The sequence below is a fragment of the Ursus americanus genome, chromosome 7 (genome assembly GCF_024610735.1).
Source record: "Ursus americanus isolate L20-20 chromosome 7, mUrsAme1.1.p, whole genome shotgun sequence".
Classification (NCBI taxonomy): domain Eukaryota; kingdom Metazoa; phylum Chordata; class Mammalia; order Carnivora; family Ursidae; genus Ursus; species Ursus americanus.
The window spans coordinates 63,464,737-63,477,466 of record NC_142133.1 but is presented as its reverse complement, the minus strand read 5'-3'; the positions used below and the strand labels follow the sequence as shown (position 1 = coordinate 63,477,466).

Here is a 12,730-nt window from a genome sequence, read left to right as displayed (position 1 = left end):
ATGAATGAATGAATGACTACTATTGTTGCCACTCTTCTTATCTTTTAGCTGATCCTTCATCTGGGTTCTCATTTTAGGGAATCAAAGGTGACATCTACCTTGGCCTGATTTAATCATTTGGAAGCCTGGGAAATCTGAAGAGGGAATTGTGAGCGAGCACCCCAGGGCAAACTCTGGGCAGTCCCCTGGCTTTGCCCTGCAGGTGTGGCGAGGTCCAGCTGTTCTGGGGTAGGGCCCTAAGTCTCTTGTCTGGCCAGACGGGCACCAGAGGGAAGGGAAGAGAGCAGCAGTACCTCGGTGGTCCTGGCCCCGGGCATCCTTCAGGGTCCTGATCTGCCACCGGGGGTTGTGGGGTACGAGTGTGCCCTGGGTCCAGCCACAGAAGCCATCCTCGAAGTTGCAGTAAAAACCAGCAGGGAGCTTACCTGCAGGGAGAGCACAGGGGCACGGTCATTTCTGGGACCGCTAAAGGCAAAATATGCCAATGTCAAGTAACATTAGCCAGGCATGACCCGAGTATCCTCATCAACTACAGCTCCCCAGCCGGACCCTTGATGTCTCACAATATTGGTGATAATGAAAATCAATAACATGAAAAAGTGATCTTCGGAAAATAAAATAGTAATAGTAATAATAATAATAATAATAATAATAATAATATGGTAGCAGGGGAATAACCCAGTTTTATATGTGACGGAGGAGAGCTCAGGAAGGTTAAGCAATCTGACCAAGGTCACACAGCCAGTAGGTAACACAGCTGGGCTTGAACCTGCATCTTCTGCTTCTAAGTCTGTGCTCCTTATTCTGATCTGCCATGAATGTGACCCCAAGAGAAGGCCCTGGAATACATTTCTGATGGTTGACACAGTGACAAGAACATGATGGTGGCAGTGGTCGTGTGGGTAGGACTAGGTTGGGTCCCTCGGTCACCCCCGTCTGCCGACACATATTGCTCAAACTTTCTACTTGCACCCCTTTACCTCCCACCTCCCTTCCAGTGAAGGGAAGCCACATGAGTAGCTCTGGCCCACGAAATGTGAGTGGAAGGGATGTGTGTTTCTTCTGGATTGAGGCTGCGGAGAGGCCCCGTGCAATTCTTCAGTCTCTCTCTCTCTCCCTCCCTGCTGAAGCGGCCAAGGGGAGCTCTTGGTCCCGACACCGCTGCTGTCTGACGGGGGGCCCCCCGCTTCGGTGTGCAGGTACTGTAAATGTTATGTTAAGCCCCTGAAATTTGGGGATGGTTTATTACTGCTCTAACCTCCCTTGTCCTGGCCAAGCAATGCCAGCCACGGGGCCCCTTATATCATCTGTTGGCTCAGCATAAAGGGCCCCGTTACCCTTTTCTCTAGACCTCGGGTCCCACTGAAAAGGCTACAGTCAGCTTTATGACCATATATTTCCCAAGTGCCCACAGAAGGAGGAGGAAAGGAGAAGAGGGTCAGAGAGAGCTCACTTTTTGTGGCTTGCTCAAAGAATGGCTGCATGGACGGCACCCAGCCCTGAGGAGCTAGTGGCCCATTCTAGGCTATTCCGACAGCACCCACAGCCCCAGGCCAGGCTGCGGAGAAGCAGCAGGACTATGTCTCCGAGCAGGAGGAAAGGTGCTTTAGTCGGACCCACCACTCTCTCTGTCCTTCCTCTGTCTCAGCCTTCCCGGCAATGGCAGGCTGACAAAGAGGGCCCTAACGCTTCCTGGCTGTGACAGCACCTTAGTGAATTATTACTCATTTCCCCCTGATTCTCTGTGCATTTCACACAGAGGCAGAATTATAAATTAAGACCGGCTGTCACCGACTTTGAGCATCTCTTCCCATTTATACCCCCCTGAAGAAATCATCTTCCCCCCAAGCCCCGCATGTTCCTCTGATTAAAAATCCAAAAGCTAAGGAGATCTTTCTGTTTTATTTTTTATGCCCCCTCAAGGGACCCCACATCCACTTCTGCAAAAACGAACTGGTAGCTGGAAGTGACCTTCCACGAAGCGTCCTTTACAAGCGTGCTTTAAACCAGGCACCACGATGGAAGATTCCAGCAGGCAATGGCTCCTGGTAGAGGGAGGAGTCAGGGCTGGGTTGAAGCCTTCACAGCTTATCACTCCCTCCTTCCCCCTCCAGGAGGCAGGGACAGAGAAGTTAGCCTCAGCAGTCCTGGGATCTGGACACCTAGCGGTAGCCCTAACCTGAGGCTTTCTGCTGTGCGACTCTAGGCACGTCACTTCTTTGCCTCAGAGACGCGGCTCCATCGTCTGTAAAATGGGGCAATATTAGTGTCTATTTCACAGGGCTGTTTTGAGGGTCAAATAAGGCAGAGAGTGTGGCGTTCTGTAAGCAGAGCTGAGGGAAATACAGAGTGGCGGTGGCATTATTAACCATCGATCACCCCCAGTGCAGGGGACTCAGCAGAGGATGAGCTAAAACAGCCAACACTGCACTGGGGGCGGAGACAGACCCCCCCCCCCCGGGGGCTGCCTTTCTGGAAATGCCTGTGGCAGCTCTGCCTATGCCTTCCACCGGGACAGGAAGGAGGAAAGCCATTGGCGTTCTCCACCTTCTGGAAGCCCATCCTTGTCCTGGCTTTGCCTAAGATCCAGAGTGAGCTGGGAAGGGGAGCCCCTTTCTCTTTGGCTGCTTGAATAAAGGGAGGGGAGGTAGGCAAACGAGTTGGGTCAACGGACAATTTATGTGACCCCAAAAGCTTGCAGGATGGGAGGGGGTGCAGGAGGAGAGGACCGGGGCTCTTGCCAGCACAGCGGCTGTGTGCTCAACGAGAAGTCACTCCTAAGGAGCTGGTGGGGTGGGGAGTCCGAACAAAGACCCTTGACAGATTAGGCCAGGCTTGGGACACGGCTGCCAGGGCCAATGGCTGAGCACAACGTTGGTGCACAGAGCTGAGTCCAGTGGTTTCAGCTCCTCTGATCATGCCTTTCTCCTCTCATTCACCCCAAGCACATACTCAGCGCTCAGCACGCTGTAGGACCAAAATACTTATTTGCTGAATGAAGTGGGAGTGGGTTCAGTCATCTAACCCCTTGCTACCCCAAATGTGGCTCAGGGACCAGCCACACCTACCTCGCCATCACCAGTGAAAACTGTTAGAAGGTCAGACTCTCAGGCCACCACCCCCATCACCACCTGCTGAGTGAGAAACTGCATTTCTAACATTTTCCAGGTGGTTCCTATGCGCCTTCGTGGCCGGGAAAGACCGCCCCTAACTGATCCTCTTACTTCATTGGCTGGATGGCCAAATCAGGCTGCTTGGAGGTCAATCAATCCTGTAACATTTGGCAATTATGACACCTGATTCCACTGTAAGAGAGACAAATTGGGAGAGTCACAGAGATGTGGCCTCAGCAGGAGCTGTAGGAAGCTGCCAAGTATAAACTCCAGGCCAAATGACACTACTTCTTTGCCTTCCTGTGTGACAGCTCTGTTAACATTTTTGATAAATATGTGTTATACATTTCCTTGAAAATATGGAGTCATGGGAAAAAATGCTAAAAGAAATACATCATCATATTATGGTTATCTCTAAATGTCTGAGAGGGAGGATTACGGGCGACAGTTATTTTCTCCTGTGTACTTTTCTAGATTTTCCAAATATTTTACAGCCAATATGTTTTATTTTACAATAAAGAAATAAACTTTAAAAAAACTGTTTTTTTTGTGCCTGGCAGGAAGAGTGTCCCCGCAGAATAGATGAGATTAGTGAGTACATGGAGGGGAAGCAAGCTGCCTGCAATACCCAGTGAGTCAATGACCCTTCAGGGGAGGAAGTGGAGACACCTGACCTTTTCTGGGGAGTCACGTGCCACTGAGGCCATGGCTTGACACACAGGGAACCCTGAAGACGCCCTTTGATGGGCTCCAGCATTCTGGGATATCTCACTCGGATCAGTAGTGTTTAAGTGGAAAGAGGGAAGGAGGATGGCGTGTGGTGTGTGGTTTGGAGGACATGGAATGGGCACATTCATGATTGGATGCAGGAAGGCAAGGGCAATGCCACCTCCATTTCAGCTCCCCTACTTGTGCTGGCTTGAAATGGTGCTCAGGGTGGTGTCTGATAATCTGAATGAAGCTGCGGGTGGACTTCCTTCTGGAGCAAGTATGGGGGGTTAAGGTTGGGAGTTGATGGGATACAACCTACTTTCTCCTCCAAGTTCCAACCATGGCAGGGCTTAGTGGACTACCCTGGCCAGAGATTAGTGACCCTCGCTCATGGGGACTCCTTAGAACTGGATGTTCCCACAAGGCTTGGGTGACCACCTGCTCAGAGAAGACATTCTAACAGGTTCCAGATTAGCCAGGAAGGACCAGGTGATGTCAAGACCATTATCCTAAATGCATCACAAACATCAACACAGCAGCGGGCATCCTGTTCCAAGTCATATTAGAGGTGAGGAAATAGGCGCAGAGGGTGGAGACAAATGATCTGAGCCCCCTGCGTCCCAGAGACATGTTGTGGCAGAGCCCCGGGCCTTCCTTGACTTTTCCCTTCCTCCCCTTCTTCCTAGATACATAGCTAGAGTTGTGCTTGGCACAACCAACCACTGGACACTCATGTAACAAACGAGTCTGGCTCGTAGTGGTTCCGAATGGGTCTGAACTGCTTCTCAGCCACTGGCTAACAGTTTCTGGACTTTAGGTTCCTCATCTCTAAGATGGGTACAATAGCATCACAGAGGGTTATTCTGAGGACAAAATAAGTTCATACATGACAAGTACTGGACAGTTCCTGGCACACAGTAAATGCTCAGTAAATGTTAGCTATCATCATCATCATCATCATTACTTTCTTTATGGGGATGCTTTCTAGAATCGACATCAGTCAATGTGATCGGGAAAACTGCAATGATGCCATACAGAATGGGGCATGCCAAAAAGGAAAAGGATATTTGCTAAGAGTACTGCCAAGATCAGAATAGAAAAAGATTGAAATAACTCTCCTTCTGAATTGAACTTCTCCTCCTAGCAACTGATTTCTGTAGCAAAGAACTCAGTGGGGGCATTCTCCAGGGTGGAGCTGTCATTCTGAGAGCTGGTCAGAGCAGCTTTTCAAGTGTGGCTCGAAAGGCCTCTGGGCCCCAGGAACCTGGCCTCCATACAGGAGACAGGCTGTCCTCAAGCTTGGAGTTTGCCCTGGAAATCCATTAATGGCAGCCCCAGAATGGTAAGAAAATGCCCCAAGCACACGGTAATGGGCTGAATCCCACAGATTCAGTGCTCTAATCATGGCTCTGTTCCTGACATGCTGTGTGACCCCGAACAAATCAATTACCTTCTCTGTGCTTTCATTTTCCCAATTGTAAATCAGGGCATGGTTGGTCTGACCTGTGTCCCAGTTGGGAAGTGGGTACCAAAAAAACTTTAAAAAGGCAACAACAAAATCACAGAGCTCAGATGCACTGCTGGATATACTGCAGGGACCAATAACTAGAGAGACACACACAGACCCCTGCCTGGCGCAACACGGGTGGGCTGGCTTCATTTTGGTCCACATGTGTAGTGAGAGCTTTGTGAGAAAGGCCAGGAACAGTGTGGGATAAACGAAGGGCTTACCTGCAAGTCTTCGCTGAGTTTTATCTAAACTACCACAATTCCATCATGATTGGAAAACTTCACTGGAAAGTTTTATATAAAAAGGAAATTCTTCAAATTGAAAAATGGATTTTCTTTATTGCTTCATTTAAAAGAGAATAAATAAAACCTTTTCTCCCCTCAAGGGAAAACCTGTCCTCCAGATGATGTGGGGGATAGCGTTAACTTTTTAAAGCCATTCTGCAGGCCACAGTGTCTTAGGGCCAGGGTATGTGAGAGGCGAGGCCCTTGCTCCTGTGTCTGCGCCCCACAGCACCCCAGGCACTCCTGCCGCATCCGCTCCCTACCGCGACTCTGCGGTCTCACTCCCTGCCTCTGCGCTGTGTTCTCAGCACTCTGAAGACAGGGGCTGTGTTACTCAGCTCTGCTCTCTGGTACATTTTCTAGCTCCTAATATATGGGTTTTATAAGTATTCGTGGTTTCCCTGGCATACGTGTGCATACTCTGAGCCAGGCCACTGCTACGAACACCGATTCAGGTGGAGTGAGCACTAGCCTGGAAATGTAACTCTGTCCCCAACGACCAGTGAGACCTCAGCAATTTGCTTTCGTCTATGGGGACCAAGCTTCCCGACTCATTTAGTCATTTTAAATCAACAAATAGTTAGTGACCCCCTATGCTGTGCCAGGAGATACTGGTATAGGGGAGAGGGCCAGATTCAGTCTGCCCACAGACAGGGAGACGGACGTGGAAACCACCTCCACGAAATGGACGGATTCATATCCGCTAGCCTGGCAAAAATAAAAGGCATCATAATAAGTGTTGACAAGCTTGTAGAGAAACTAGAAGATTTATACATTACTGGTGGAATGTCAGATGGTGCAGCTACTTTGGAAAACAGCCTAGAGGTTTTTAAAAGTGTTAAATACAGAGCTGACCCAGCTATTTACCCGTAGGTAGATGCCCAAGAGAAATGAAAACATCTGTCCGTCCAAAAACTTGTACACGGTTGTTCAAAGCAGCGTAATTCGTAATAGCCAGAAAGTAGAAACAACTCAAATGCGCATCACGTGACGAATAGACGGACGAATGTGCTGGTAACCATACGACGAGATAGTATTTGGCAGTAAAAAGGAATGACGTACTTACACATGACAGACAGGGATGGGCCTTGAAAACGCTATGCCAAGTGAAAGAGGTAAACCACAGCAGAATACATATCGTCGGATTCCATTTATATGAAATGCCCCGAACAGGCAAATCTATAGAAACTGAAAGTAGATTAGGGGTAGCTTAGGGCTAGGTGAGATTGGAGGGAAATGAGGAAAGGTTGCTAGAGGTTACCTTTGGAGGGATAAAAATGTCCTAAAATCAGATTGTGGTGATGGTGGCACAGTCCTGTGACGATACTAATAAACACTGAAGTGTGTACTTTAAATGGGTGACTTGTATGGGATGTGAATTATATTTCTAAAAAGCTGTTAACAAGAAATAATGGACATATGGTGGATGGATGGAGGCACTAAATGGGGGGGGGGGGCCCAGAGGAAGAAGTACCGACTGTACTTGTTGGGGTGATACTTGGGGGAATGGCCAGAGGAGCCTTCCCAGAAGGATTGACTCTGGAGAGGAGTCTTTTTTTTTTTTTAGGATATTATTTTTTATTTATTAGAGAGAGAGAGAGAGAACAAGAGAGGAGGAGGGTCAGAGGGAGAGGGGATAAGCAGACTCACTGCTGAGCAGGAAGCCTGACATGGGGGACTGGATGCTAGGACCCTGGGATCACGACCTGAGCCAAAGGCAGATGCTTAACCGACTGAGCCACCCAGGCGCCCTGGAGGTGAGTCTTGAAGGAGCAGACGTGACTGGAGAAGGAAAGGGCCTTCTGGGCCAGGGGTACTGCACAAGGGAAGCCACAGAGGAGTGGTCTGATACAGCCAGCACTGGGGTACATGGAAGCTTGGGCGGATGGGAGGGCTCGCTAGGTGGTGGAAGGGAAGGCCTGAAGAGGGAGGGGAGTGTGACCGTAGAGGCCTTCTAATGTCATGTTCCTGAGTTAGGCTTTACCCTGCACATCTTCTCTGTGCCATGAGGATGCTGACAGCATAACTTACAAGACCTGTTTTGTTCTTAACTTAGCTCTGTCTCTTGAAGACTGTGTAGCTTTTGGAAGTCACCATGGGGAGGACATGAGTAGCACTGGACGTGAGGAAAGGTGTCCAAGCTCACGTGCCTGGGGCGATGGGGGCAGAGGGCTGCAGGAGTGGGTTGGGCTGGGGCAGGTGGGGCAGCCCCATCTACTCACTGCACAGCTGGCCCTCGTCTTCTCCCTGGGCGCAGTCCCGGTGGAAGTCACAGGCCTGCCCAAGTTGGAGGACGGTCCCGTTCCAGCAGGTAAAGGAACTCTGCAAGGCCATCTTGGAGCCCGGGGATGTTCCTGGAGAGCACACAGAGACACAAGCCATTGGTCAGTTTGGGTGGCCCTGTGGGAAGGCTCAGTGACAGCATCACTGTGCCTCGTCATATCCCACTGGGACACCCACATCTCAATCTGGTTACACGCAGGGCCAACACCAGGAGGCTGAGAGGACGTCAGCCTTAACACCCCATCCCCTAGCCCCCTGGGGGGGTCTTCACTTTCTAGTGAGGGTGACTAGCAGAGTGGGCCCAGGTTTGGTCCATGTTCCCTCAACACTCTGGGGTCCTCAGCCCCTGGCTTCAGTGTGCCGGGTGGAGAGTCTGTGGGCCGTCTCATCTGTCACAGACAGCTCTGCCCGCAAGGTCGGATTTGAGGCATATCTGGTCCGTGTATCTCCCCCATGTCCTTGACCCCAGCTTCACCATTGGAACGATGCTAGAAACACGCAGCACTTTCTAGGGTTGGACCAGCTGTGTGATGCTGACCGTGTCCCTTCTCTGTCTGGCCCCCTGTCTCCCCATCTATGAAAGGAGGGATTCTGATGATACTTCTAAGGTCCATTCCGGAATTTTTATATAAATCATAAATCTCATATAAATCATATTATCCAGTGGCAGAAGGGAGAAGGAGCAATTTATAATGAACATATTAGCAGTTATTTCTGTATCGAGAAAAATGGGTTATGATAACGAATTAACCTGTGGCCCCAGAGAACCAGGCTTAAGTTGGCCTGCACCAGCCTGCCCTTCTAAACAGGGGTCTTTGCCTGGCTCACCTAGCAGGGGCCTGGTTTGTGTTTGAGTGTGCTCCTGCCCTCCAGCTCTCGGTTTGTGTGCGATGGGGGGACACTTTGGCTCCTGTGGAGATGAGCAGTCAGGGCCCACGTGGGTTGACACCCCCAAGTCTGAGGCTTGGCACTGTGTGCTCTTTTCTAGCTCCCTCGCCATGATGGCTGGTGCCTCCACAGTCTCCCCACCCCCATCCCACCCCTTCAATGCTCAGCTGGGTGGGCAAGAGGGTGAACCAGGACCCCCATTTGGCCGAGTCCCGCAGTCTCTCTGAGCTTCACGTGAGGGGTGCGCTTCTCCAACCCTGGCTGTGAGATGAGATTCCCCTTTATTAGATTTTGCTTCAGTGAAACCTCCCAGCTGATGGTGATGTGGGACTCTGCAGGTGAGATCATCTTTATTATCTGAAATGCCATGATTTTCTGGTTCATTTCAGTTCCCACCGAAACTAACATCAAGTCCAGGCTGTTTGCTTCTAGAATCCTCTGCCTACCTCAGCACATCTGGCTCTGTGAAGAGGCTAGGCAAGTCTTAACACTGCCCATATCCTAAGTGGGGAAACTGAGTCAGGGCAGCTGAGTGACTTCCCTAAGGCTCATAAGTGGGGTGCAGACCCAGCGTGTCAGACTGCAAAGCTGCTCTCTCCATCTCACAGAAGGCGAGCGCTGGAAGTGGCCTTCGGGCCTCTTTCGCAGGGCAGTCCAGATAAGGTTCAATTTGCTAGTGGCTGGCACATGGCCACCATCGTTGTCAGAGGGGCCTCCGGCCTGGCTGGGGGTTCTGTGTAACTGCCGGACATGGGAAGCACAGGCCCTGCTTCCTTCAGGGGATCACATCCAAATCCTTCAACCTGCTCTTCAAGGTCCTCTGTGCTCTGAGCCCCAATTTCCCTTCCTGTCTCACCTCGCTCTGTGTCTCTGACAGACCTTTGGTCGAGCCTCGCTGGGTGTTGGTCCCATGCCCCCTAGCTCTAGAACATGCGTGCACTGCCCCATCTTCTTCACCACGTCGCTGGAGCGTCTGATGTATTGTCCCCCCAGCCCTCGCCAGCGCCTGGCCCCATGAGCGTTCGTGAATAGCCGGCACATTAGGTTACCTGCCTGCAGTAACCTCCGGAATAATGGCCCCCCAGACAGCCATATCCTAATAACCCAAACCTGTGAATATTACTTCATGTGACAAAAGGGACTTGGTGATGTGACTAAGTTAAGGGTCTCTAGATGGGGAAAGTACCCGGATTACCCAGGTATGATCACAAGGGTTCTTAGAAGAAGGTGGCAAGAGAGTCACAGAAAGAAGCAGGAGATCATGAAAGCAAGTCTGGAGAAACATGGGGAGGGGGTCACAAGCCGGGGAATGCAGGCAGATTCTAGAAGTAGGAAAAGGTAGACAGCCGTTTCTCCCTTGGAGCCTTTAGAAGGAGCCGGCCCTGCCTCCAACTTGACTTTAGCCAGTGAAACTGATTTCGGGCTTCTGCCCTTCAGAACCAGAAGAGAATAAATGGGTGTTGTTTTAAGCCGCTAGGTTTGTGGTGGTCTGTTACAGCAGCCCCAGGAGGCGAGTACACTGGCTAACCCCGCCGCCAGCTGCAGTCATGGGCCCAGTCAGCTGAGGCCCCGCGTGCCTTTAGATCAACTCCTCTGTTCCTTAGCTTGTCCTGTGTTTTGTGGTTCCCTGGACTAGACATCTCGGCCTTTCCTCCTCACACAGAGGGAGAAACGCCACCTTTTCCATCCCTGTGCCTCGAGACAGCCTTGTTTCCTCCAGATCCCTTCCCAATCCAAGGGCAGGGGACTGCTCAATGGAAAGTCACCCCGCCCTTCCCAGTTCCAACTCAGCTCCCAGGATCAAAATACAGAAGGAACGACAGGAGACACGATGCTCATTTTCAAACGTAAAATGCCATTCATTTTATCGCTTTAATTCTGCATAGGGATTTCCCACTTGTCCGTCTTGGTGTCTTGGAAGCTGGGCAACACGGTGCTTCTACAGAACTGGCACCAGTCCCCAGAAAGTGCAGTCTCCCCCTGGTAGAGCTGGAGCAGGGGTGTTCTCCCCGATGCCCCGATGGAGGCAGACTGGCTGGGGGGTACCTGTGGTCTTTGTCCCTGGAAGCAGGGGCCCAGCAAGGACACCTGGCCCCCTATATGGTGCACGAGCTCCCTGCCGAGCACAGTGCCAGGCACTTCACCTGCTTGTGCGCTAACCCTTACAACCACTGACACAGGGCAACTCTGTCCTTTCCCCTTAAGAGGGGGGGGGTCCCAACTAAGGGAAAGTGGGAGCAGTGGCAAGCAAGTGGCCTTGAGGGCAGACTGGTGTGTCCACCGCTGCTGGTGGGCCCTGCCTCCTGGTGACACTGCCTGTCCTCTCTGCCCCTTCTTCAGCGCAAGGACATTTAGGATAATAAGAAAAAATTCTCCTTCATCTTGCTTGGTGATTTCCAGGTTTCCCAACATTTTCTTCTTATGCCCTCTATGGGACCATTAGGTAATGAGGACCTTTATTCCCCTCACTCCCAGCACTACCAAAGACAACATTAGCAAAACAAAAAAATGTGTGAAGTCTCCCTCAACCTGTGGGACAAATGAAAACCGTGTCATGTTTGATTCACACCTTGTGATCAGGCCTTAGGTTTCACCGTGTGCTTCTGTGGGCCCATGCGTGTGTCACGCACCAGTTACTTGTCATTCCCTGACTATGTCTCCTTAGTTTCTTTTTACCTTCCTTCGCTTGAAAAATGTAGGCTTATTGTTGAAAGTCTGAAACCAGGGTAAAAAGAAACGAAAACAATGCCCAGAATTCCACTGCCCAGAGGCCGGCGTTTTTAACGTCTTGGTAGGTTTTTCGTTAATGTTTTTGGCCTATGCTTTTCCAGTGTGTATAGTTGTGTCATATGTATCTAGGCCTTAAAATAATTCGGGTTATATCACAAGCTTTTCCCAGGCTTTAAAAATTCCCCATAAGAAAAAAAATTCCCCACACGACACTTCTTAATGGCTATGATCCTTCGTAATATGGACCATCATTCATTTAAACATTACTCAATGACTGGATTGTTAGACTGTTTATAATAACACTTTGAAGAATATCTTTGAGCATAAACCTTTGCCCGCATTTCAGATTATTTTCATAGGATAGATTCCCAGAAGTGGAATTACTGAATCAAAGAGTATAAACATTTTAAAGGCCCTTGATACATATTGCCAAATTGCTTTCTAGAAGTTAATCCAATTTACACTCTCAGCAGCTGTGTTCATACACACACGCCCCTCTTACTACATCCTGGCCAACCCTGAATATTATCGTGGTTTTTATTTTTAACTCAAAGTATTTCCCTGCTGTTTTATTTGTATTTCTTTGATAGTTAGTGAGGCTGGATATTCTCCCGCGTGTTACGAGCTTTATTTTACTCTTTTAGGGACTTGCCTACTTCCTTTTGCCAATTTATCTGTTGGATTTTCCTGTTTTCCTGTTGAAATGTATGAGATTATTGATAAGGATGTGAAACAATTGGTTTGACAATCCCGCAGTATTCTATGTGTATTTTCATTCTGTTTATGATGCATCTTGAAACGTAGGAGTTTTAAGCTTGTATGTCATCCAGAACTATCCATAGTTTCCTTGGTGATCGCTTGTCTTTTGTACTTCCAGACTTTCTTCCATGTGGGGCCGGTAGGCAGTGCGTGGGTCACACTTGGTCGTCATAGGGTTGTCCTGCCATTACTAAGGCTGCCCTGGCATTTGGGAATATCTTCCTCCAACTCCCGTCTTGCAGCAATGGGGGGATCTAGATCTCCCCAGCTCGTCTGCGACATTTTCCTTGAGTGTCCCATTCTCCCCCTTCCATGAACCGTCCTTTCACTTGGGCTTCTTGCTTGCACGTGGCGGACATTCCGCTTGATGTTGTAACTAGCTCTTTGCATGCCTGTCTTCCTCAGCAAACTGTAAGTGATTTGAAGGGAGGTATCAAGTCTTATCTGCAGGA

General features: G+C 49.9%; 1 protein-coding gene across 2 annotated transcripts in view; it reads right to left on the bottom strand.

Annotated features, from left to right (window-relative positions):
- The window catches only part of ALK (ALK receptor tyrosine kinase), a 660,105-nt gene that overhangs the window by 114,718 nt on the left and 532,657 nt on the right, over nt 1–12,730 (bottom strand). For both annotated transcript variants that reach the window (XM_087863752.1, XM_045809147.2), the window contains 2 exons: nt 7,841–7,972; nt 294–425 (listed from right to left, as the gene is read on the bottom strand). In XM_087863752.1, the coding sequence (XP_087719878.1) occupies nt 294–425; nt 7,841–7,972 (264 nt within the window). The remainder of the gene's footprint in view (nt 1–293; nt 426–7,840; nt 7,973–12,730) is intronic.